The sequence below is a fragment of the Camelina sativa genome, chromosome 16 (genome assembly GCF_030686135.1).
Source record: "Camelina sativa cultivar CO46 ecotype springtype chromosome 16, ASM3068613v1".
In the NCBI taxonomy this organism is placed as follows: domain Eukaryota; kingdom Viridiplantae; phylum Streptophyta; class Magnoliopsida; order Brassicales; family Brassicaceae; genus Camelina; species Camelina sativa.
Genome location: NC_141895.1, coordinates 21,860,535 through 21,884,951, shown reverse-complemented (window position 1 = coordinate 21,884,951; position 24,417 = coordinate 21,860,535). Strand labels below are relative to the sequence as shown.

Here is a 24,417-nt window from a genome sequence, read left to right as displayed (position 1 = left end):
AATTGATGTAATAAAATAAAATTACTAAAATCAGAGTAAAAAAAAAATTATTTTAAATTTGTATAAATTATACATATATTAAATAAAATATATTCAAAAAATAATTTATGAAATCAAAAACTCAACTATCGTATGATGATGCAAATAATAATAATTTTTTATCAAAATTTAATTAATTATGATATTAATTTATAGAAAATATATACATATATAATATAAAAAGAATAATAAAAATCAAACCCGCGGCCTAGCGCAGAGTCCAACCTAATTACATTAAAAATTTAAACTTTTTTCTTGTCAATTTTGAGTGTGATTAGGCATCATTAGTCTATTATAGTATTATTAAACATATGAAATGATTGAATGAGAGTTCTTTACAACTTAAAACCCATTATCATTATTAAACCATCATCATCAACAAAAAAAATATTTTCTAGTTGATCTGATCATTTGTTTGATCGAATATGTACTTATTTCGCCCAGCTTTTGGTTTCAGGCGCATAGGAAAAACATAATATAAACATTTAATCGGCACGTTTATCCGAAAAAAGTCGTTAGTTTTACTGGAAACCTCTTTCTAACTTATGGACCTGGTCACAGGTTCGAAGTACTCAAGATACATTTTTTTTTTTGGCTTGTAGTCACCAAAATCTCAGCGCCGGCGTGGGAGCTGGGACAATGGATACGGTGGAGGAGATACGACGAATGAGTGGTTACGGCGGAGATGTGATAGTAGTCGGTGGGTTCCCGGAATCGGAATCTGAATCCGATTTAGCGGCGGCAGAGATTATGGTTATATGGGCTATTCAAGGGCCAACTTCTTTTGCTCCAAACGCTCTGGTTGCTCAGTCTTCTCTTGAGCTGCGTCTCGACGCTTGTGGCCACTCACTCTTAATTCTCCAGTCTCCTTGTTCAATGGTAACTCCTTAGCTTCTCTGTTTCAGTCAAATTTCACTGCTTTCTCAGTTCATTGCAATCAAGTTTGCGTCTTTCGAACCCTTATTGAGAGCCCTTTCGATGTATTGAAACGAGGGGTTTCGAGAAGATTGACGAGTTTGTGTCTTTGGGATGTTGTTAGAACATGTTTAGTGATAAATTCAACTTGTGTTAAGTGGGTTTACCTTAACATTGAAGAAAGTGGTGAATTTTATTCTTCTTGCGTTTGTTTGATCATGAAGCGTGTTAGAACTATCTGATGGTTGTTTGTTGTGTGTGTGTGTGTGTGAATTGTGAAGAACACGCCTGGAGTAACCGGGTCAGTAATGTGGGACAGTGGAGTGGTGCTAGGGAAGTTCTTAGAACATTCTGTTGACTCTAAGGTTCTTTCTCTTGAAGGCAAGAAGATAGTCGAGTTGGGTTCTGGTTGTGGCTTAGCTGGGTGAGCAAAAACCCTCATAATCTCTCTCCTCTGTGAATTACCACCATTAGTAACGTGTGACACAACATTTAGTTCGTTTCTTTCTTCGTTCAGTTGTATCGCAGCACTTTTGGGAGGCAATGTTGTACTCACTGATCTTCCAGATAGACTGAGGCTACTCAACAAGAACGTCCAAACCAATTTGCAGCGTGGGAACACGCGGGGATCTGCTGTTGTGCAGGAACTTGTTTGGGGAGATGATCCAGATCCAGATTTGATTGAACCACTTCCTGATTACGGTATCCTCCATCTCAGTTTCATCTCATCCCCTTCTTGTACATACCATATTTTCTTGTTCTACACCTCTTTATTTTGCTATGCATTTTGTAGTATTAGGCTCAGATGTTATCTACAGTGAAGAAGCTGTTCACCATTTGGTTACAACGCTTGTGCAACTTTGCGGGGATCAAACTACAATCTTCCTATCAGGAGAATTACGGAATGGTGAATCATCTATTCTCTCATTATTGCTTTTAATCACATTACATAACAAGAATACAATGTCTGAAGTTTGCTTACTCCTTTATGTTGTTGTTGTTGTTGTCAGATGCTGTTCTTGAGTATTTCTTAGAATCCGCACTGAAAGACTTCGCGATTGGGCGTGTGGAACAAACACAGTGGCATCCGGATTATCGCAGCCGTAGAGTCGTGCTATATGTTCTTGAGAAGAAGTCGAAGAGATGCCTCGCTGATGGTTCTTCCCTTAATCAATCTTGTTAGCCATTTAGGTATGTTTGTTTACAGTTTATGGTAGATAATGTCAAAAGAAAGCACTTGGAAAATTGAGTTAAACGTATGCTATGAAAGATAAAGAACATCACAGAAAATTATGCGAGTCCATATCGGAGAACAACAAAGCCTATATACACTTAATATTGGTTATTGATTTAGTGACTTCTCTGGTCGGATCCTTCCTTACGTATACAACTAACAACGTTATGCTAATAGAGTTTGAGATCTAAAAAAACAGATGTACTATTTCTATGTTAATTTTGTTGGATTGAATTGGATTCAGATGATGAGTACAGTTGTTTATATTATTGTTATGACTAAAAATATTTTAAGTAAGAAAACTTTTGTGATCACTTATAGCAAGGTTCACGGGTGAGAAATTTTCAAATTAGAAAATGTGATAAAGGTGCAGGTGTAATAAAGGCAAAATTTGAAAGATAAAGAGAGTTAGTCGTAGGCGACTTTTTTGTGTGTTTACTGTAAAGATTCAATAATTATCTTAAACGGACACTGCTAAATTAGGAAATGGTAAACAAATACGTTTCCTCTGTTCTGAAGTCGTTGATAGTGCTTCTTGAGTCAGCAGAATGTTTGATTATGCCTCGATAGTCAAGTTAAGTCCTGGTTTTGAAGGCCCTCTTCCCTTTGAGCTCGAAACCGGATTAGTTTTCTGACTACTTCGTGTGATTAAATCCGAGTTTTGAGTCTGGAGTAGGTTATTTGTAAATGAAGAAAACAGCAAAATATTAGAGAAGGGAGAATCAAAACGTGCTCATTGATTGAGGTGGAGGTTAGCTGGATAGGAACCTTTGGATAATGAAGCGAGAAAGACGTATGCGTTTCAAACAGAATCAGCACTCAGCAGCATTATATGTGATTTACTGATTAAAAAAAAGTTCATAACAAAAACCAAGGAAATTGAATAATCTAACAATCTAAGCTTAAATTGAATGGATGCTAATAAAAAAAAGATTAAGAAAACCTCAAATATGTAAAACTATGCTGTCCAGAACAACAAAAAAATTCTATATAACATATAATGTTAGGGGGGTAATTGATTTGCTTGGTTGGAATCATATCATCGAAGATATCTGGTATGCGATTATAGATCATAAGTTAATATTGTCAACACACACAAAAAATGTTTAAATAAATACTACTATTATAGTATAGTTAGATTTTTATGAAGGCGAAAACAAGGACAATTATTGAGTAATTTTGTATTCCGTTTTAACATTTATTAATTTATTATTACACCGTGTGAGGGATGAGGATTAAGGTGACAACGATGGTGATGAACCCAAATTAGAAGATTGAGAGTTGGTAAGCGACTTTTTTTGGGTCCTAGTATAAAGAGATACAATAATCATGGTAAAGGGGCTCTGCTAAATTAGAAATTGAATTAGGAAATGGCAAACAACAACTACATTTCCTCTGTTCTGAAGTCGTTGCTTGTGCTTCTTCTTCACCTTGTCTTCTTGAATCAGCAGCAGAATGCTGAATCTGCCTCTACCGTCAAGTTTCTTCCTGGTTTTGAGGGCCCTCTTCCCTTTGAGCTTGAAACCGGGTTTGTTGTTTTCTCTCATCATCTGATTTAATCCGCGTTCTGAGTTTTAAAACTCAGTAGGTTACTGTTTTCTTGTGAATGAAGGTATATTGGTATCGGTAAGGAAGAGGAACTGCAACTGTTCTACTACTTCATCAAATCTGAGAGGAATCCAGAAGAGGACCCTCTTCTTCTCTGGCTAAGTGGTGGACCTGGCTGCTCTTCCATCTCTGGCCTTCTTTATGAGAATGGTTAAATCAAAAATATCCATTAACTCCTTCTCTTTTGCATCAAGGATTACTCGTTTTAATTATATGGGTATAAGCAGGGCCTCTGAAGATGAAGCTTGATGTTTACAACGGAACTCTCCCTTCTTTGGTCTCTACTACATATTCATGGACAAAGGTAAACAAAACTGTGTATTCACTCATATTCATGGATAGTCACAAAACTCAATATATATTCTTGATTCATCTTCCTCAGACCTCGAGCATTATATTCTTGGATCAACCTGTTGGAACTGGCTTCTCCTATTCAAGAACCACACAGTTTAATAAACCCAGTGACTCAGGAGAAGCCAAACGGATCCATGAGTTTTTGCAGAAGGTAGATTAATGTCAAACTTAATAGTCTCCTCTCCTTGATACCAAACGGTCATTGCCAAAATAGACATTTTAGGAGCCTTTTCTTCTGTTATTGTTGCCGTACAGTGGCTAGGCAAGCATCAAGAGTTTTCCTCCAACCCTTTCTATGTCGCCGGAGATTCTTATTCCGGTATGGTTGTTCCAGCTACCGTTCAAGAAATCTCAAAAGGTATGCATATGGTTTCATAATATAATTTTTTCCAATGCCTTTTCCTCAATCAGTATAATTATTGTAACAGAACAAACTTGATGATGATGATGTAGGAAACTATCAATGCTGCAATCCTCCAATAAACCTCCAGGGCTATGTGCTCGGCAACCCGGTAACTGACTATACAGTTGATTATAACCACCGCATTCCATTTGCTCATGGAATGGCCCTGATCTCTGATGAACTCTACGAGGTATATATGGAACATGACATTTTCTTTTGTTTCTTGCTCTTCCTCATTCATGACATTTGCTTTTGTTTCTTGTTCTTCCTCATTCATGACATGCATTTGCTTTTGTTCGATCGCAGTCTTTGAAGAGAGTCTGCAAAGGAGACTATGGTCACGTTGATCCACATAACACAGAATGCTTGAAACTCATTGAAGAATATAAGAAGGTTACACATTCAATCGAACAATTTTAGGTGTTGTGTGTGTATGATCATCACTTTTTTTTGGTTATTTTTCTTCTAGTGTATAAGCAGATTATACCGATCATTTATATTATATCCATTGTGCGAAACTGAAACTCCAAATTGCTATGTAAGTAATCCATATATATCTTGTCTTCTGTTAACCGTTAAACTATTTGTGACTTTTTGTTTATACAACAAAGTTGTTTTTGTAGATTTATCGGTATTTTCTAACTACCCACTGGGCCAATGACGCTGCTGTGCGGGAAGCTCTTCAAATCAATAAGGTACAAAGTTATTTTAAGGGTTCTTGGTAAGGAAACAATTTCATTCTTATAGGAGGATTTATGATTACAGGAGAGTATAGGGGAATGGGTACGATGTTATTTCGGTATGCCTTACACTAATGACATTAAAAGTAGCATACCTTACCATGTGAATAACAGCATCAGTGGTTATCGTTCTCTCATCTTCAGGTCAGAGTTCAACCCTTTGACTGATCTTTTGTCCCTACCAAGATATATAACTAGTAGAAAAAAATTTATGCGGTTTTTGGTGAATAGTGGTGATCACGATTTGGAGGTACCTTTCCTTGCAACTCAGGCTTGGATAAGATCTCTTAACTATTCCGTCATTGATGATTGGAGGCCATGGATGATCAAATATCAAATCGGGGGGTATATAATCCGATCGATTCTTTCAAGAATAGGTTCTCTTATTTATGAGTCTCACTGTAAAATTTACTCTTGATTCTTTACTTGACAGATACACAAGGACTTATGCAAATAAAATGACATTTGCTACTATCAAAGCAAGTCTTTCTTCTATCCTTTTCCGTACAAAACATTTTTGTTGCGGTTTTAACTTGTATTGAGAGCTGTGGGTTTTGATTATAGGGAGGTGGACACACACCAGAGTATAAACCAGATGAAACATTTATCATGTTCCAAAGGTGGATCAATGGCCAACCTCTATAAAAGAACAGAGTCTATATGGTTCTACCGTTCTACACATTCTAAAAGTCATAATTGTATATTAAATAAGTTTGTAAGCAAGGGTCAACATGCTTTTCAAGCTTTGCTACATCTGCATTTCACTTCTTTAAAAGAAGTTAAATTCTTTACACACACACAAAAAAAAAAAAATACATATATAATCTATAAATAAAATATTGATTTTTTTTTTTTTGAGAGAGGTCTAATTTAAAAATTATTTTTCCGTTTTAAGATTAGATTAACCAATTACTTCAAAATATAATTTGGAAAAAAAGTTGGATGGTTATTTAGCGGAAATCCAACTTAAAAAAAAAACAAAAAAAATAACAACTCTCAAAGTGATGATCATATCTTCTCAACTCTCAAAGTGACAAGGTCATGTACAGTACAACTGCTTAATTTTAATGTCCAATATAAATGAAATAAAAAGAGATGACAATTCACTATATGTAAAAATCCATTACTCGATTTTTCTAATCCTGGCATACCTTACTCGAATGAAACTACTTGATTTGATTTGCTTTTATTTTACTTACATTATAGGTTGACTCGGTATCTCGTGTTTAACGTTGATTTAATTTACAAAAGTTAATAGAATAAGCATGCCATGTATATGGACCAGGCGACCAGGACCACGATCAACGGTTAATCAAATTGCGATCAGAGTGCTCAAATTAATACTGGTCAAACCTAGATTGAACCGATAAAAACTGATATTTACTTGGATTATCTTTTCTTTCATAGAACGTTTAAATCAAATTCGTATATTAATCTATGTGTACTGAGATATTTCAACATCGAGACGGACGTTAAAGCCACGATCTGCGTCCAAACAACCTACTGGTGGGTTGATACGAAGGCCAAGTTTCGCGTGACGGCTGGTCCGAAGCCAGAAGAAGAGTCGTTGCTGAGTTTCTTCCAGATCCAGCATGTTTACGACCATTTTTACCAGTTTGCGTTTTGTCCTAGTGGTCCTAAAGGATGCTACGATGTCGGGATATATGTGGATGAAAATGGCGTCCGACGTTTGGCTTTAACCAAGAGGAGTGACAATAAGCCATTCTTGGTTATGTTCAAGAAAGCAAATGTGTCAGAGGCCCAGAGATCTCCTCCAAGACCAAGACTATGTCTATCTGAGAGAGAAAAAGATTACTAAATTCAGTCATAACTTAATTAGACTGCTAATAAATAACTCTCACTGTGTTACTCTGTTTCTCTTTGTTCATCAAATTTGGAATAAAACACATTTCCTCTGTTTCTTTTAATATTTCTTCTCTAGTTTAAGATTCAAAATAAATGGAAATTAAACATTAATTTGTCTCTGCCTTTTTGGTGTTTATAGATAGAAACATTTAAACAACCACATGTATAAAAAGTCAATGATCTAACAAGACAAAATTTCTACAAATGATAAAACGTGATCCATGCAGATATTGTAATAGTAAAAACTGTTGAAGAAAAAATCAATGTTTTTTTTTTTTTGGCAAACAAGAACTTTCATTCAAATTAAATCCCAATAAAGAGTGTGTTCTTACAAAATGATTCAGAGTAGCCATAGAAAGTTAAAGATAAAGGCTCCATGAGCTTAACAAAAGGATTTTCAAACTGGCAAAGTTTTACAATCTTTGAGAAGTTTATTGGATCCAAAGTGGATTCGTATTCGAAGTGAGGCTTCACGAAATCCTTGACCAGCGGGTGATCATAAATGGCTCTAGCAGATAATGCGTTTGAGCAGAGTGAAAGGTTGTTCCACAGGGGAACGCTTGTGGGGTTTGTCGCCAACATGAGGGGGTTCAGGAGCATGGGATCAAAGTCCTTCAAGCATTTAGGAACAAGCCTCAGGTTTCTAGATGAAGCTATAACCGGGAGTCGTAGAGAATGGGAGTCAAGCCGTAACAGAGCAGGTGGGTCATCCCTCACATGGCAATGGAGGTAAATGAAATCCACACAAAGCTTGTAATCAATTTGGTCCTCGAAAGTGTCAACAGACCCAAGCATTCTATTTAATGGTTGTAGATGGTATAGGGGATTAAAGGGTTTAGGTGTAGGGTTCAAGTAAGCTGTCGGTTCAGATTCATAACTATGGCTGTACAGAACAAGCATCCGGACAGGGTGAATAAACTGACCTCGACAAAGAAATCTATCAAGCAACTCTGAAGAAACCAATGTTCTGCTACCGAGGGAACCTCGTCTTGACCAAGCAGGGAAAAAAGGTGCTAAAGGAGTTGAATTTGACTTAGATCTCTCACCAACAGAGCTGAGCTTTAGGTGATGAGAACGTGGTTCATTGTTTTTGGTAATGGGCCGAAGGGTGGTTACTGACCAAAGTTGACACTGAAATAGTGGAGCTATTGGTAATACGTATGCTAGGAGGTCAGGGAGAGCAAGCAATAGGGATAAACCGAATGGTAGGTCAGAAGCATTATCTATGAACAGCGTTGCAAGACTCCAAAACAAGCTCTTTAATTGGCCTTGACGCAAGGAAGATTCAAACACAATCGAGATATCTAGGGATCTGCTATCGAGTGGAACTCGTCTTGACCAAGCAGGATACAAAGACATTACACGATATAGGTTTGCTAAGAGATTAAAACTAGCGATTCTAAGGCTTTTCCAGGTCAGGGATGACTTATAGTTTATCCATCCTAAAATATCTTCCAGGGTTTGAGAATAAGAGTGGAGAGATAACATGGGACAAAGAGTTCTCGAGAGAGAAGCAGAGGTCACCAAGGAGGAGGTTTTCTTTGTCAAACGTTTCACCGGTGCTGACGTCAAAACAGAGCTTCCGTCCGAACGCAGCCAAGTAAAGAACTTGGTGAGAGGATCTGGATCCAAGGAGCGGTAAGGTGATAAATTTGACGGCTTAATGGGGTGGTGAGACGGACGAGAACCGGGCCTAGAGGAATACTGATGGGTCTCTCGAGCAGGAACACGGGGTGGGAACTCGATGTGATGGATTCACCGAGAGGAGTACCCAGATACGGAGTCGGAGTAGGTGGTTGAAGCTGTTGCTAGGGCGGAGACGAGATCTGGAATCTCGACAGGCTGCCGATAGATCTGAAACTAGAGACGAGTAGACTACAGGAGAGAAAGAGGCCGTGGAGAGGAAGAAACCAAGTCCCAGCAACGCCGATCAAACTCGATGCCGTCGGGGGAGCAGATCTCGATGGTTGTACCAAAGAGAAAAGGGAAACTAGGGCGAACGTAGCAATTCTGGGCACTAATAAACAACGAAAAATCAATGTTTATGATGTTAACTTCATTAGAAGAATGTTTATGTTTATTGTAATGAATACTATATAACTCTATGATTTTGTGTTAGTTTCCGGGATTCTGCTTCTGGATTTCTTGTGCTACTCTACTTATAGAAAACATATATTTTTTTTATAAGATCATATTTTCGAGAAATTAAAGTTGCCAATATCGAGAAAGAATTATTTTTTATCACACGAGCGTATACTTTGGCGTCTACCACATTGAAATCAAATGTTAAATTCCTGGTGTTTATCCTTATACACTATAAAATTGAAATTGTAAATTGAATATCTACCGAGATAAAGACATGTATGGATTAGAATCAAAGCATTATCATTAATTTCGACTACGTGTCCGTTTTGGTTGGTTTAATCAAATTGAACTGCAATAAACACTGAAAAAGCATAAACGAATCTTGGTTTGCATTCTTTGCAACATTTCTATATCTGATAGATAATGTAGTTAAAACCATCGGACGAAATATAATCGTTTGAAAAAATTATGGAATTGTAAGTTGTTAGGAACGGCAAAAATTGAAAACATACTAAATTAAACTAGAATTCTCGTACATTAACAATAAAAATTTCAAGATCCAAATTCCGCACGCCGCGACACAGTGATCTCGACTCTAAAACTAAGAGCGTAGTTTTATTATAGCTCTAGGTAGAGTAGACAAGCTCTACACGTTGGTCAATTACTTGGTGTTGGTCCGAATGTCTTATCCGTACGTAGTGAGTACGCAGAAAAGCTTTTTAAAAAAAAGATTTGTCCAACTCCAAATATAATTAGTTAAAAACTTTGACAAAACTGAGCTTAAACAAAATAATAATACACAAATCGAAGAAACGTGTGTAGAATGTTGGAAAATATGATCATGATCATCTTCTCAATGTGTAGTAACGCTAAAAAAAAAATCATAAAAAATATTTAGAGTTTAAAGTTTACAAGCTAAAGCATACACTAACAATCGAAAGCCGCCTTGCCTAGTCACCATTGGCTATAGTGTGTTTCTATAAATAAGTATCACATAAACCCCATATCTTCTTCATCCACAAAAATAACCATTAATTGGCTATAATCATCACAAAAAAACTACCAAACCCATGAATCCTACGTTTTGCTTCGTTCTTGCCTTAACCGCAGTGCTGGCTACGAACGCTTATGGTGCGGTTCTCGATATCGACGGAAACATCATATTCCGCGGTAGTTACTACGTTCTCCCAGTCATCCGTGGCCGAGGCGGCGGCTTGACTCTATCAGGCCGCGGTGGCGAGCTATGTCCTCTCGATATCGTGCAGGAATCGCAAGAAGTCGATGAAGGCAATCCCGTAAAATTCTCAAACTGGAGGCCTAGAGTTGCGTTCGTTCCCGAATCACAGGACCTCAACATCCAAACAGACGTCGAAGCCACGATATGCTTCCAGTCAACCTACTGGCGGGTGGGTGAGTTCGACGAGGAGAGGAAGCAATACTTCATTGTGGCTGGTCTTAAACCAGAAGGGTTCAGACAGGACTCGTCCAAGAGTTTCTTCAAGATAGAGAAATCTGGAGATGATGCGTATAAGTTTGTGTTCTGTCCTAGCACTTGTGACTCTGGCTGTCCAAAATGCAGCGATATCGGGATATTCGAGGATGAACTAGGCGTTAGGCGTTTGGCTTTAAGGGATGAGCCGTTCTTGGTTATGTTCAAGAAAGCTAACGTGACCGAAGTTTCGTCCAAGACTATGTGAATGTGACAGAGGACAAGTCTCAATCTTTACTTTGACTAATAGTAATACTAATAATAAAACCTCTCTGTTTTCCTGAAAACGAATGAAAAATCTTATCTCTTGTTTTTCTAGTCAGTAGCTTAATATTCACGTCACAATATCATCATCACAAGGTATGTAATAAAATTTCGTGGTCAACGATTGGAACTGGGTACGAAACGGAATATGTCGGTTTAATACATCAATCAAAACGGTTAGCTATTCAAACAGATGGGCCTCTTTTGGGCCGTGAGTTGGCACAGTGCAAATTGGAATTTACGGTTTTATCAGTAACAGTCAACGGTTTCATAAATCTCTGGACCTAAAAAAAAAAGTTTTTCGTGGTGACCAAAATAATCGTCCACCCGATCTCTCAGATTCTTCCATTGTCAAATCTTTTAGCCTTTGTCTCTCTAACGAAAATGGCGGAATCGATCAGCTCAGGTACATCCTTCTTTCTTACTTCTTAAGCTTTCCCAGTTGCAAATCTGAATTGAACCTTTCGTATGTCGTCGACATTTGTATGATGGAATCTACGAGTGATTTTGTTATGGAAGTGAAAGTGTAACGGCCAACGTACAGTGATTACTGATTAAATTTCGCCAAAACCCTAGTCTTTAATTTCGCAGCGGTTGTTTTTGAATTGTGCAGATGTTTCGTCGATGTGTGACAAATCCGCCAAAATCTACGTCGCGGGTCATCGTGGTTTGGTTGGATCTGCCATAGTCCGCAAGCTTCAGGAGCTTGGATTCACCAATCTCGTTCTTCGAACACACGCTGAGCTGGATCTCACTCGTCAAGCTGATGTTGAATCCTTCTTTGCTCAGGAGAAGCCAGTTTATGTAATCCTAGCAGCTGCTAAAGTTGGTGGGATTCACGCTAACAACACTTACCCTGCTGATTTCATTGGTGTCAATCTCCAGATTCAGACCAATGTGATCCACTCTGCTTATGAGCACGGCGTGAAGAAGCTTCTCTTCCTTGGATCTTCCTGCATTTACCCTAAATTTGCTCCGCAGCCGATTCCTGAGTCTGCTTTGTTAACCGCACCGCTTGAACCAACTAATGAGTGGTATGCTATTGCTAAGATCGCTGGTATCAAGACTTGTCAGGCTTATCGGATTCAGCACGGATGGGATGCAATCTCTGGAATGCCAACTAATCTCTATGGTCAGAATGACAATTTCCACCCGGAGAATTCGCATGTGCTTCCTGCTCTCATGAGGAGGTTTCACGAGGCGAAAGTGAATGGAGCAGAGGAAGTTGTGGTGTGGGGCTCTGGTAGTCCGTTGAGGGAGTTCTTGCACGTTGATGATTTGGCTGATGCTTGTGTTTTCTTGCTGGATCGGTACAGCGGGTTGGAGCATGTCAACATTGGTAGTGGTCAAGAAGTGACCATCAAAGAGCTGGCTGAGCTGGTGAAAGAGGTTGTTGGCTTTGAAGGGAAGCTCGGATGGGATTGCACTAAGCCAGATGGGACGCCGAGAAAACTGATGGACAGCTCAAAGCTCGCATCTTTGGGTTGGACACCAAAGGTTTCTCTCAGAGATGGTCTTCTCCAGACTTATGATTGGTATTTGAAGAATGTGTGCAACAGCCAGTAAGTAATCTTTTCTCATACATATAACTATGAGTCTCACTCAGGTAAATCATCTGCTTATCACCACATTGTGGTTTACCTTTTTTGAGAGATTCAAGAAATCGCTTTTTATCTACATTGACTGAGGAATTTACATTGTCCGAGATTAAGATTTGCGTATCGATACAATTTTGTTCACAACTATAATTTGGTTTACCCTCGCAAGCTGCAACGCTCTAGACACGTAATAATAGAACAAAATGACAGATAATGAATGTAGGCCCAATGGGCTAACAAAAGCCTTATTTAAAGATAGCGTGAACAAAACGCACCGCGATTCAAACGTGAAAAATTAAAATAGTGATCCAAACAGAGCTCAAGCCCTAAGCGTCCCCTTCGTCTCTCTCTTGAGTTCAGAGCCCCGCTCAAGTTTCCGATACGAAACTCATTTCAAATTAATTGTAATCAAATCTAAAACACGGGGAAAAAAAAGAACAAATCGCCGGCGAAATGCCTTCTCCTCCGGTGCCGGAGACGGTAGTGAGCAACCGCTTCGTAGCTTTTCTCATTTGGCAGTCGATACCTTCATCAGCTATCTTCTTCTTCTTCAACCTTTTCCTCTTCACAACCACTTCAATCATCTCCTTTTTCTTCACTTTCCTCGTCTTCCAAACCTCACAGCTTCTCTTCTCCGTCTCATTAGCTCTCCTCTCTTCTCCGACTCCAGATTCTCCGCTTTCCCCTTTCCGATTCGCTGTCGGCCTTCTCCGTAATCTCTCGGATCCCGAGTTCCGCCGCCGTGCTCGAGTGTCCTTGCGCATCGTTCTCTTCGTCTGCGCTACTTCCCTCGCTGGATTCTGCTCCACCGCTGTGTTTTGCTTGTCTAATGATTCATATGGAGCGATTGGAAGAATAGGGTTTAGGGGATTTGTGACTGGGTTACTCTACGCCGTCCTTTTCGTATTTAAGCAGCGATGGGTTTTGGAGTTTCCGATTATTCAGGTTTTGTGACTTTGCTTCTTGATTCGTGGAAAGTTTTATCAATTTTGTATCTTTGGCTGATTCTTACTTGTGTTTTTTTTTTTTTTTCTAAACAGCGTCCACCGTTCTTTAGCTTCAAGATTGGGCTTCCTTGTGCTGTAACACAAGCTCTGAAGCTATCGGGTGTGCTTTATGTTTTGTCAACCATAATGCTATTGTTTCTCCTAGACTGGTCGGGTGGGCTTGTGTCTGTATCGAGATTCTTGGGTGAGCAGGTCTTATCTTATGCCGGCAGTTTCTGCCTGATTCTCTCTTGGGAAATCACTCACCATATACATAAGGTTAGTTAAGTTTTTATTTGATGATTTTGAATCGATTGATGTGATTGGTTGGTGATATATCCGTTTAGATTGGTGGGATGGTGTTTAGTCTGTCAAGTTCCCCGTAACTTTTTAAGTGAACTTTAGACTGTAGAAGAGTTAGAACTCACTCTCACTTGACCGATACAAAACTTAACTGAGAAAGAAACTGAAAAGCAACGATAAGTTAGCTATGTTTGCCATCAAATGTTGCAGTGATATTTCTTGGATCTAGTTTCCTTTATTCTCTGTGTTTTCATGCTAAGCAATTTCTACTTTGGAAGCCCATGTCCAGGCCAAACACTTGCTGCCTATCCTTTTCAGTCTATAGTTGTATTTTGTAAACTAATAGAAAGTTGTATGAATATGCATACATGATACGTGTATATGCCTTTTTGTATGTCCTACTACTTTGACCATTGTTGAGGGAGACAAGGAATTTATTCATCAACTTGTTTACATTCCCTGGATAGCTTATCCTGCAATAAACACTACGAAGAATCATCTCTGAGTTTTTGTTTTGTGTGTCACTTCTCACTGAATCAAGGAAGCATAAACTTTAGCTGCTTTTTCCAGGTTCTAAATACAAAAGAAGTTAGTTACAATTGTGGTTTTCTTTTCCAGGTTCTGCACACTAAACGGTTCAGTTTTGCTCCTCCAAAAGGATCTGCTGCAGCAGAAACGAATCCAAGCGAACCTCTTCTTACTGCTTTAGAAGGGAGTACTCCAGGTTCCCTTGAGCACTCTCTTGCATACCTTGATCTCTACATGGTGTCTCAGAATAATGTCGACACATGGCGTCGTGCTGCCTTTTTTGAGGAGTCCACCGAGACTTACAAAAGAGTAATCACTCTCTGCTTGAGGCCTTTGGAAGAGCTTTCCTGCAACTTATCTTCTGGGCTAGACCACACGTGTATTGAAACACCACCAACCGAGTCATATATCGACCCAAAATTTGGGGAATCACTTAAGTCTTTCCAGGTAAAGCGCAGTTCAGATTTAAGCCCTTTTGTATGTGATAATATCGTCAGGTAGCTGTAACCAAATTATGTCTGCTCTACGTGTGGTATTTGCAGCTTTATGCATGGTGTGCTCAAACATCTGCATCTCTGACTTCAATCTCTCACAAGGAAGACAGGCTTGGAGTAGCACAATTATCTGGTGGGAACACTGATGTTGTCTCGACGCTTCTATCACTTTTGCTAGCTATTGAAACATTTATGGGGAAGAAGACTAATCTTCAATCGCCTCAACAACTGATGGGGCCTGCTAGTATCAAATGGGCGACCTCGAGTATGGTCAGAAAAGATGTTAAACCCATCAAAAGGAGTATTGGCGCAATGTACTCCTACGCGTATGCAGCCACGGATGTTTTGAAGATATCGATATACCAGATTCTGTCTACATTCCGCCACGAAATGATTAACAGCGACAAAGCCGGACTTCTTGGTAGAGATTGGATCGGAAGCAAGAAACCACCTTTTGGAACAAACGACATGTTGCTGCAGAAACTTAAGCTCTTCCTCGAGGTCCAAGCTTGATGGAAGATTAGAGAAATGTCTCCATTGAATTCGGTAACAAGTATCATGATTTCTCAGCTGGAGAAGTAAAGGAACTAGAGTTGTTTTTTGTTTGTTACCTGATAAAGCCTTTGTATGGAAAAATGAAAATCCCTCGATTTTGTTTAGAGATTGGGATTGATCTTCTTATTGATGAGCTACAAGAGTTTATAAGAATGAAACTTTATTGTTAAGTTTTGCAGCTTGAATTTTGCAGAAACCTCTCTGTATGTGTGTAGTGTGACTAGTTGTAAACACTGCTTAAAGTATTGCAAGTTCCAATAACTATCGCATTTAACGACAAAGGAAAAAAAATTATATATTTGGAATCTGAAATGGGCCAGAAATTGAGGCCCATGGTCCAGAAAATAGATCTCCGGGCCTTTGGATGACGATTATTAAATAATAGTATAGTGTGTTAAAGTTAAGATTGGCTGCACACACTACACAACACAACACACAGCATTTTTACTTAAAGGGCAAAGCAAAACCCTCCAGCGCCGCTTGGATCTTTCTCTCTTCTCTCTCGTTCTCACTCTCTTCCCTTATCTTCTTCTTTATACCCTTTCGACCAAGGAAGAACCCTAGAAATCCAGTTATCAAGGTAAACTCACTTCAATAAATCTTTATTACTTTTTCGTTTCGAAGTTATCTTCGATTGGTTCCATCTGATTTAGCCGAAGGTTCAAGATCAATTTCTTTTTTGTCTTCTTGATTCATATATAGCTCTTCATTGATTAGATATTCTGTGTTTTGTTATTGATTAGATAGTTTTCATCAACTGTTTAGTAAGTTAGTAGTAGTTTCTGTATTGGATACTTAAATCGATTGAAAAAAAAATTGAAACTTTAGGTTAAGCTCATTGTAAAAACACGAGCTTTGTTCTTCTTTAGTTCACTGTGTTCTAATCTTAGTGTATTCAATCCTAAAACTGATTGTTTTTTTTTTAATCTGATGGAAGTATTAGTTATTGAGTGTAGTAATGCAAACGTCTTAGATAACATTTTGGGCTAAATGGATTTAGCTTTATGTGTTTTGGGTACACAGATGAATAGGGAAAAGTTGATGAAGATGGCTAACACTGTCCGCACTGGCGGAAAGGGCACAGTAAGAAGGTATGTCTACTAACAAGTCTTTTCTTTGTGAAATTGTTTTTTTTTTGTTGCCATATGTATGTTTGATGTTCTTCTCTTTAACATATTTTGATTCTCTCATTTCAGAAAGAAGAAGGCTGTTCACAAGACCACCACAACCGATGACAAGAGGCTCCAGAGCACTCTTAAGAGAGTTGGAGTGAATTCAATTCCCGCCATTGAAGAAGTTAACATCTTTAAGGATGATGTAGTGATTCAGTTCATTAACCCTAAAGGTAAAAAATCCAAAACTTTTTTTTAGCTTTATATATCTCTGGACTTGGTAAAACCTTCAATTTATTAATGATCATTATCTCTCTGTTTCTATTACAGTTCAAGCTTCCATTGCTGCTAACACATGGGTTGTGAGCGGTACACCACAGACTAAAAGTAAGTCTTGTATCTACTTCAATGATCCAATACTCTTTTCGGTTTATGCATGATCTAATCTCTGAATTTGAATTTTCCTGCAGAGTTGCAAGATATTCTTCCTCAGATTATCAGCCAACTTGGTATGCACATTTCTCTTTAAAATCGTTTTCCAAACCAATGATCTCTGAAGTTGACAGTTTGCTTTGATAATCTCAGGACCGGATAACTTGGACAACCTGAAGAAGCTAGCAGAGCAATTCCAGAAACAGGCTCCAGGTGCAGGTGATGTCCCAGCAACTATCCAAGAAGAGGATGATGATGATGTCCCAGATCTTGTAGTGGGAGAGACTTTCGAGACTCCTGCTGCTGAAGAGGCACCTAAAGCTGCTGCTTCTTAGAGGAGGAAGAAGAAGAAGAAGAGCTCACCTGCAAAACCCATCATAAAATGTTTGTCGCTCTACCTTTTTTGAGCACTGTCAGATTCTTGTTTTCTCAAATGCTTCCCAACAGACAGACTCGGCTTTATTATCACTTGATGCTTTTTGGTCCGAACAGCAATTTTCCTTTTATTAAGGTCAGATCGCTTTTTGTTTACCACCTGTTCAAATGAGTTACTTACTACTAGGTTCTGTCTCTTCAAACACTTTTTGCAACACAAATCTTGGTTTTTGATTAACGATTTCTTGAGGTGAACAAATCAACAGGAACGTACATTTAAATGGAAATTTGAAAGATTATGCATATTCCCAATTATTGAATGTAAAAATTCCATAGAAACAACAACACTTGTCAATGCAATCAGGTAATCAGGACAGTTTTGTTTTCGATCTCTTCTGCGTTCCCCTGCTGCGCTAGCGTTTCGTAAAGCGGAGCATTTCGTGTTTCTCTCAGCCAGATGCTCACTACACCGCTCAGCACAGACGCAACACCAAAGACGATAAACGACATCATAGCGCTTTCCCTTCCCAACGCAACTAGCAGCGGTGCGGCAGACGCTCCTAGCATAAACGCCTGACGCAAAAGCGATACTGCAGTGTTCCTCACGTTCGTCGGGAACAGCTCTACGCTGTAGACATACATGACGTCGTACGCTGTCGATGATGCCATGAACCCGACCGCCTCAACTGCAAGTTGTAACCATTTCGCAATAGAAACCGCACGGATCACACGGTGAAGCGAGAGAACCGCGCAGAGCAGGCACGCGACTCCAGCGAGGTATGATGAGTTCGAGAATAGTGGACGGCGGTTCATGACCCCGAGGAGGAAACTTCCGATGAAAACCGCTGGAAACTCCATCAGAGCGTTAACAGCAACAGTTAGATAAAGATTGAAGTTGAGATTCTCAGCATTTAGTTGGATTCCGTAATAAACAAAACCACTGCCAAATCCAGCCATCATAACCAATATGATTCTCTTCACTGCCCATTTCGTTTTCCAAAACTTCTCTGATGAAGAAGTTTGATCATTTCTCTCAGGAATTGGATCGACTAGGCTTAGATCCGCGGGAAGTTGTTTCCCGTTACGCCTCGCGAGTTTCTTCAAGATCACCATGGCTTCTTTGTTACGTCCCTTGACAAGAAGCCACCGAGGAGACTCATAAGCAAAGGGCAAGAGACAAACCGCGTATCCAAGTGGAAGAAAGGATATGATTCTGTAAAGATTCCTCCATGATTTCCTCTCCAAATAAGCCATTAGTGGCAGAGATAGAAAACCTAACGTGAAGAAGAAGAAACCGTATTGCCCTACTTGACCTCGCCATTTTTTACCGACGATCTCGGTCGCCAGTACGATACAACAAGACCCGATTCCAGATCTGAAAAACCCGTTGGCGAAACGCAAGAACGCGTAAACCCAAACGTTCGGTGAAAAGGAGATGGCAAAGGCCGTGACAAATGTTAACACACAAGAGAGTAATAGTGTCTTTTTTCGACCAAACCATGAGTCAGCAAGATATCCATAAACACCAGAACCTGTTAAAAAAAAAAGAAAAGAAAAGGATAATGTAAATAACTCTTACCAAACCAGGAAAGATGGTTACACTGTCCACACCGTAAATACCAAACTTTAAAACTAATAAATATACAATGTTATTACTAATTAGGATCCTTACCGAAAAGAGATCCGATGAAGAATAGAGTGGAGGGAACAGCCACAAGAAACTTATGTTGACATATGAGATTCCACTCAGAGACAATAGTGTCACTCGTTGATCCGTTCCATTCCCATTCTCCTCTGGACAATCCACACAACGCGGCTCCCTCCACGATGGCGCCGGTAGCAAGAATCCTCGCAGCGGGCTGAGCGTCGGAGAAAATGGAAACAAGAGTTGTCTGAGCATCGAAGACCCAAGCGACAGAGACCAAGAGAACATGCACGATCTGAGCAAAGCCAAGTGCGCCAATGTGTTGCTCGATCACCTCGTCAACTGTGAGTGCGTACCTACTGTTTGGTTGATTTGTAGCTTCTCCTTTCTCGGATGCTGATGAATCATTTGATATGTTTGGTGATGTCTCCATGAGCTTTGGAGCTTCTTGTTTTGAAGGCTCCATTATTTTTGTTTTGTTTATGTTGTTTCAGGTGGAAATATTTTTTTTTGTTTTGTTTGAATTTTATGTTTGTTTGCTTGATTATATGCCATATATATATACTCATGGTCGGGGAGTGGTTTTGTATCCAATTTATCACTCTCGAATAAAATTTCTATTCAAAAGTGATGGTGCATAACTAGTCATTAAAATTTTCGTATATATATAAACAATAAAATTTCTCAAAACCTTGTTCCAAAAAAAAACATTTAAAATTTTCAAAACCTTTTTCCAAAAAAAGAAAAACAATTAAATTTTTCTTATATTCTGTGTCTAGGCATATTATTTGTTGCGTTTGTGGTACACGTTTATTAAATCTCATGTTCATTTATAACTTTGAATTCAATTATGTTCAACAAAGAAACTTTACATTTTTTTAGCAAACTCTCTCGTTTGCCTTCTTTTTTCTTTTATTTTCCGTACTTTACTTTCATCTTCTTCTTTTTTTTCATCTTTTTGTCTATGTAACTCATTTTCTTTTTGCAACAAACGTAACTCTTTAGTTCCCACTAATTTAAAAATATTGAAAAAAAATTAAAAATTAAAAAACGACAAAACTTACGGTTAGAATGCATGATGCATGAGTAAAGAAAGAGAACAAAAATTATGATGCATGAGGACAACACATAGCTAAAATTACAAATTGAGTAATATGATGTGTAACCAATGCATGTGGATTGTAAACACACAGATGGGGTTTGATACTTGTCAGAAATTGTTATGATCGTGATTTCAAATTAAAGTTCGTTTCGCTTTGCAGGTTTTTGGCCGAATAATATATATATATATAAATAAACTCTAGCTGAGTTTAAAATTTGCAAGAAACCTTTTGTAAGAGAACGTATTCATCTGTAATTAGTAGTTGGGTGTTACGATTACGTATGGCATACTTACATGTACACTTTTTACAATATAAATATACGGTTCCACGATTAATGTATACTGGATCTCTCTTTTCAAAAGTTAACAATAGTGTGGAGAAGTTTAAGCCAATCATGAAAGTCAAAAATTTGATCAATTATTTTTCATTTGAGTCCCCATATGGTAAATAAAAAAATTATAATAACTCTGATAAAAATGGAATGATATAATTCTAAGATGAGAGATAGAAAACGTAACTACGTAAACTATAATTTAGCGGTCAATTATGTTCGGTTTGCATATTTAATGGACTCTGCAACAACTTAAGTTTTCAATTTAGAATTTTAGATTGTAAAAAAAATATAAGCAAAAAAGGTGTTGCATAATTGCATTGTAAAATATTACTTTAATAAAGAGGTGCGATCATCTCGAGAGCCCATGAAGAAAGTGGGACAAATAGTAGGATTACGACATTACGTGAGGTGAGGGGTCTATATTGATACGTAGATGATATCTTGGTATATTTCCGTATATATGATGTACCAGCTATATCTATTTTACCTTTCTTATAAATTAGTTTTTTTCCTTTTCTCTAGAATGTGAAATTTTATTTTCCCTTAAAACCTAGGTATAGAAGCTCTCTATATGACCTACATATCTATGCAATTTTTGGCAAGCTATAGAGATGAATACAAATTTGGTTCCAAAGGTCGTTTTCCATGATAGAATCATATATTTGTTTGTATACGAACATTTAGACAAACACAAAAGATATCTAACAAGTATATATTATGGACTTATTACTCCACCTAGACAACAACATATCGTTCATGAATCTTCCTTACGTGAATATTAGTTATTTGTGTTAATAAAGTTTCCTTGGGTGATATTGCTAGCACTTGTGATTACGTGTAGTATAAATGTGTAATCTTCTAACTTAGTTTTATTATCTACAAACTTTTTTCTTGATTAAGATATAATGTTAGAGGAATATGCGTAACCAAAGCTCCTTTTTTCATGTGTTTTTTTCTTGTATCTGGTGATATAGTGCGTGTGAATTTGTTATATGTTTATATATGATATATCCTGGAAAAATGAGCATAAAAGTGTATAGCTATATGGCATATTCTACTCAGATTCTAAGGGATCGTTATGTGTATGTCTATATAGTTTTCAATAGGTCTTTTTATATTATACTATATACTCTAATCATATTATTTAAGAGGGAAAACTGATAAAACAAATTCGTGAGATCATTTAGAATTACAAGAAATGTATACATCAGAACGTAAAATTAAGCAAATTTGTTTATTTTATACCAAATAAATATATTTATGTGCGATCAAGGGTTCCTTCCAAATGTTGAGAGACTATTATCCGAATTGAAGTTCCGAACCACATTACTGCGATTTGTGTTTTTGGCCATTACATGTGTTTTGATGGCCAAATTTTTTTTTTAAAGGTGATTTCCCGTATGTTTCGGGATTAGTTTGAATTTTGGTCTACTAGACGTTTATTAAAAGATATTATTATTGGTGACAAGGAAAAAGAAAACCATCATTTTCCGGTTAGAAATCTAGAATAGAGTACTAGAAGTATATTGTTGCACAAAAAGAAGAAGTAGAAGTATAATTATGTAGTCCAAGAATTCACAAAATATGTAATATTACAAAATAGATAATTCAAAGCATACTTATGTGTGATAGTGAACCTCGTCACATTGTGTTGCAAATTGACATAAGAAAGAAAAGAATTTGGTTCGCTTTTCATGAATCAGATGAAAGAAGAAGCACAAAAATGAGGAACATCCCGAGGACTATTACTAGTGGAAGAACTAGTAACGACACGACATTAATGCAATATACTACTACACCATACCAAATAATCAGCCAAACGATGCTTAACCCATTTACATTTTGTCTATCTCCTTATCAATTATTTTCCACAATGATTAAAATAAAATAATTTAATATATATGTTGCTGATCAATAATTAGTGGATTATATATGTAGTTGATCAATAATTAGTGGATTACGAGTTGTGGGAACACTCCAAATGCTCCGTTAAAGTTAGGCAAGCTTAATATATCCTTCTATAAACAAATAAAAGACACTATCTCTTGGTTTACAATCTCTATACCCTAAATAATATTACAACCTAAAAAGTAAACAAATAAAACTCATCATTCGCAGTTGTATCCCAAATTTTTTTTTTTGACTGACTAACCTGTAAGTTCATACTTATGTTACAAAATTATAAAATTATACTTGAGAAAACTTTGATTTGACACCGTTTTTTGTATGCAGTTTTGCCGGACCATTTTACATTTTTTAAAAAAAGTTTACAAATTTTGAAAAATAATATTGAATTTATAAAGAAATGAAGAGTAGTCAGTTTCTCTTCTTTTTTTTGTTTTCTCTTTTTTCTTAGTACATAGTCAATTTTGAAGTACAACTGTATTGTTATTACATTCTATTTCTATATATTCCATTTAGAGGTAATGGAATATAATTCCATTTACAGGTGAAAAGACAAAGGGAGGAATACTAGCAATCTAAGCTTTTGCATATCTTTTTTTAATATTTTTAGTTATAAGCATTTATATATTCCATTTAGAGGTTATGGAATATAATCCCATTTACAGGATATGGAATACATATAATTCCATTTAATTTACAGGTAAAAGACAAGGGCAAATGGAGATATACTAAGCAATCTATGCCTTTCTATATCTTTTTTTTAGTTACCAGCTCTGATTTATAATTAATGGAGATTAAAAAAAAAAAAAAGAACCCAAGATATGAAATATTTTACCAATTTATTCAACCGGGTCCGGATTAGCCGGTCTGGCCAGGTAATCTGTGATGAAATCCGGTCAAGGTCTAACTCTAAAATCCATTAAAAAGAAAAGTAGAAGAAATCGCATTTTGCATAATAGAACTTTATTTATATGTTTACCCACTTCTTGACGTTACAGAGAGTCAGAGAGCAAGAGAAAGAAACAATTCCGTGACAGATGCTACTAAATGAATGATGTATTCCGTTTATCAATGCATGCGTCTTTTGCTTCACCCAAATTAAGGTCTTATAATGATCGAACACGCAGAAGCGTTATGAAATGACCCGTACTAGTCTACTAGAGCTGCTTCAAAGAACTGGTTTAAATCATAATGGCGTAAAAAGGTTTAAAGTTTCTGCAGATTTCTTATAATTTTGATTTTTCCCTTAAGTAAATTAACAGAAATTGTGAAGTCCAATTATCAAACATATACATAATTTATAAAGAAGAAAAATATATATGTTTGCGTGTAAAAAATTGTGTAGACTATGTATAAGCGGTATTTTTGATTTTAAATATTTTTGGCCGTCGAAAGGATCTCCAGAGTTAATTCAATTTAAATTAGGAGATATTTAAATTTGTTAAATTTCTTTAAACAGTACATAGAAGTAGGGTATATATTGGTAGGTAAGGTCGAAATATTGTTTAGTTTAACAAAAATCACAGTTTTTATGTTTAGGGTTACCGAACTCGGAAGATTTATCGAGTTAAAATATTTTGTTTCATTTGTGTATATCATCTTTTATTCCTTCAAATACTATTATTATTCCCCATTAGGCTTAAAATGGATTCATTGCTATTGCTATTATTAATAATTAATCATTAATAATGAATAAGGCATTGTTCGGGAGAGAATTGCAGCGACAGCTGCTGAGATTAAAAATTTACCTTTACTTTTCTTCATCTTTTCTTCATCTCTCTTAAATTTTTGATCGCTGCGACTTCAATTTACAGATTTCAGAGTCGCTAAAAAAACCAGCAACACAACTCAAGCTTAATTTAAAAGTAGCGACAGTCGCTGGATTGTGAAAATCAAATTGACATGATCAGATCTGTAAAACTGTATCTTCATCTTCACCGCAAACATAGAAATTATTGTTGGGGATTTTGCTAAATTTGTAATTATACCCCTTTGAATACTCAAAATTACAAAACTGACATGTAAAAGAAAAAAAAACTCATGTGTTGAC

The 24,417-nt window shown here is 37.2% G+C and overlaps 6 protein-coding genes and 1 pseudogene across 10 annotated transcripts; 6 read left to right on the top strand and 1 right to left on the bottom strand.

Moving 5' to 3' along the window:
- The first annotated feature begins 439 nt into the window (after positions 1-439).
- On the top strand, positions 440-2,244 carry LOC104751184 (uncharacterized). Of its 2 annotated transcripts, none has more exons than XM_010473085.3 (5): positions 440-918; positions 1,236-1,378; positions 1,472-1,656; positions 1,748-1,861; positions 1,965-2,244. In XM_010473085.3, the coding sequence occupies exons 1-5, from the start codon at positions 679-681 to the stop codon at positions 2,135-2,137; spliced, it is 855 nt and encodes a 284-aa protein (XP_010471387.1). In that variant the 5' UTR covers positions 440-678; the 3' UTR covers positions 2,138-2,244. The 2 variants fall into 2 exon arrangements, with proteins under 2 accessions (XP_010471387.1, XP_010471388.1); XM_010473086.3 differs by having other exon boundaries at positions 565-918; positions 1,754-1,861.
- A 1,163-nt stretch (positions 2,245-3,407) lies between these two features.
- LOC104751183 (serine carboxypeptidase-like 2) lies at positions 3,408-6,148 on the top strand. 3 transcript variants are annotated; one of them, XM_010473084.2, is made up of 13 exons: positions 3,408-3,716; positions 3,801-3,946; positions 4,024-4,100; positions 4,179-4,301; positions 4,406-4,508; positions 4,604-4,743; positions 4,860-4,946; positions 5,023-5,091; positions 5,177-5,248; positions 5,319-5,437; positions 5,525-5,638; positions 5,727-5,772; positions 5,858-6,148. In XM_010473084.2, the coding sequence occupies exons 1-13, from the start codon at positions 3,559-3,561 to the stop codon at positions 5,936-5,938; spliced, it is 1,335 nt and encodes a 444-aa protein (XP_010471386.2). In that variant the 5' UTR covers positions 3,408-3,558; the 3' UTR covers positions 5,939-6,148. The 3 variants fall into 3 exon arrangements, with proteins under 3 accessions (XP_010471386.2, XP_087346324.1, XP_087346323.1); XM_087490198.1 differs by having other exon boundaries at positions 5,727-5,776; positions 5,862-6,148; XM_087490197.1 differs by having other exon boundaries at positions 3,454-3,716; positions 4,024-4,301.
- Positions 6,149-10,307: 4,159 nt separating this feature from the next.
- LOC104751181 (GDP-L-fucose synthase 1) lies at positions 10,308-12,742 on the top strand. The gene is made up of 2 exons (XM_010473082.3): positions 10,308-11,403; positions 11,611-12,742. Exons 1-2 carry the CDS (start codon positions 11,382-11,384, stop codon positions 12,561-12,563), a joined length of 975 nt encoding a protein of 324 aa, XP_010471384.1. The 5' UTR covers positions 10,308-11,381; the 3' UTR covers positions 12,564-12,742.
- LOC104751182 (kunitz trypsin inhibitor 4 pseudogene) lies at positions 10,315-11,051 on the top strand (annotated as a pseudogene). Its single transcript, XR_015583633.1, has one exon. The product of XR_015583633.1 is annotated as a kunitz trypsin inhibitor 4 pseudogene (transcript).
- Positions 12,743-12,871: 129 nt separating the features above from the next.
- On the top strand, positions 12,872-15,639 carry LOC104751180 (uncharacterized). The gene is made up of 4 exons (XM_087490196.1): positions 12,872-13,540; positions 13,636-13,860; positions 14,503-14,859; positions 14,955-15,639. Exons 1-4 carry the CDS (start codon positions 13,049-13,051, stop codon positions 15,417-15,419), a joined length of 1,539 nt encoding a protein of 512 aa, XP_087346322.1. The 5' UTR covers positions 12,872-13,048; the 3' UTR covers positions 15,420-15,639.
- Positions 15,640-15,857: 218 nt separating this feature from the next.
- LOC104751179 (nascent polypeptide-associated complex subunit beta) lies at positions 15,858-17,536 on the top strand. Its single transcript, XM_010473080.3, has 6 exons — positions 15,858-16,041; positions 16,485-16,552; positions 16,658-16,806; positions 16,904-16,960; positions 17,044-17,082; positions 17,159-17,536. The coding sequence occupies exons 2-6, from the start codon at positions 16,485-16,487 to the stop codon at positions 17,338-17,340; spliced, it is 495 nt and encodes a 164-aa protein (XP_010471382.1). The 5' UTR covers positions 15,858-16,041; the 3' UTR covers positions 17,341-17,536.
- A 50-nt stretch (positions 17,537-17,586) lies between these two features.
- Positions 17,587-19,824, bottom strand: LOC104751178 (organic cation/carnitine transporter 1). The gene is made up of 2 exons (XM_010473079.3): positions 19,053-19,824; positions 17,587-18,912 (listed from the first exon to the last, which is right to left on the bottom strand). Exons 1-2 carry the CDS (start codon positions 19,489-19,491, stop codon positions 17,741-17,743), a joined length of 1,611 nt encoding a protein of 536 aa, XP_010471381.2. The 5' UTR covers positions 19,492-19,824; the 3' UTR covers positions 17,587-17,740.
- Between the last annotated feature and the right edge of the window lie 4,593 nt (positions 19,825-24,417).

What these genes read in the sequence shown, in the direction of transcription:
- LOC104751181 (XM_010473082.3), top strand. Translation starts at nt 11,382, where the DNA reads ATGGCGGAATCGATCAGCTCAG. An exon ending in GGCGGAATCGATCAGCTCAG is followed by an intron (nt 11,404 to 11,610) that starts GTACATCCTTCT and finishes TGAATTGTGCAG; the next exon opens with ATGTTTCGTCGATGTGTGAC.
- LOC104751179 (XM_010473080.3), top strand. Translation starts at nt 16,485, where the DNA reads ATGAATAGGGAAAAGTTGATGAAGATGGCTAACACTGTCCGCACTGGC. An exon ending in TCAGTTCATTAACCCTAAAG is followed by an intron (nt 16,807 to 16,903) that starts GTAAAAAATCCA and finishes TTTCTATTACAG; the next exon opens with TTCAAGCTTCCATTGCTGCT. An exon ending in TCAGATTATCAGCCAACTTG is followed by an intron (nt 17,083 to 17,158) that starts GTATGCACATTT and finishes TGATAATCTCAG; the next exon opens with GACCGGATAACTTGGACAAC.
- LOC104751180 (XM_087490196.1), top strand. Translation starts at nt 13,049, where the DNA reads ATGCCTTCTCCTCCGGTGCCGGAGACGGTAGTGAGCAACCGCTTCGTA. An exon ending in TGGAGTTTCCGATTATTCAG is followed by an intron (nt 13,541 to 13,635) that starts GTTTTGTGACTT and finishes TTTTCTAAACAG; the next exon opens with CGTCCACCGTTCTTTAGCTT. An exon ending in AATCACTTAAGTCTTTCCAG is followed by an intron (nt 14,860 to 14,954) that starts GTAAAGCGCAGT and finishes TGGTATTTGCAG; the next exon opens with CTTTATGCATGGTGTGCTCA.
- LOC104751183 (XM_087490197.1), top strand. Translation starts at nt 3,559, where the DNA reads ATGGCAAACAACAACTACATTTCCTCTGTTCTGAAGTCGTTGCTTGTG. An exon ending in CGTTCAAGAAATCTCAAAAG is followed by an intron (nt 4,509 to 4,603) that starts GTATGCATATGG and finishes ATGATGATGTAG; the next exon opens with GAAACTATCAATGCTGCAAT. An exon ending in TCTCTGATGAACTCTACGAG is followed by an intron (nt 4,744 to 4,859) that starts GTATATATGGAA and finishes GTTCGATCGCAG; the next exon opens with TCTTTGAAGAGAGTCTGCAA.
- LOC104751178 (XM_010473079.3), bottom strand. Translation starts at nt 19,491, where the DNA reads ATGGAGCCTTCAAAACAAGAAGCTCCAAAGCTCATGGAGACATCACCA. An exon ending in CTTCATCGGATCTCTTTTCG is followed by an intron (nt 18,913 to 19,052) that starts GTAAGGATCCTA and finishes TTTTTTTAACAG; the next exon opens with GTTCTGGTGTTTATGGATAT.
- LOC104751184 (XM_010473085.3), top strand. Translation starts at nt 679, where the DNA reads ATGGATACGGTGGAGGAGATACGACGAATGAGTGGTTACGGCGGAGAT. An exon ending in TGAACCACTTCCTGATTACG is followed by an intron (nt 1,657 to 1,747) that starts GTATCCTCCATC and finishes TGCATTTTGTAG; the next exon opens with TATTAGGCTCAGATGTTATC. An exon ending in ATCAGGAGAATTACGGAATG is followed by an intron (nt 1,862 to 1,964) that starts GTGAATCATCTA and finishes TGTTGTTGTCAG; the next exon opens with ATGCTGTTCTTGAGTATTTC.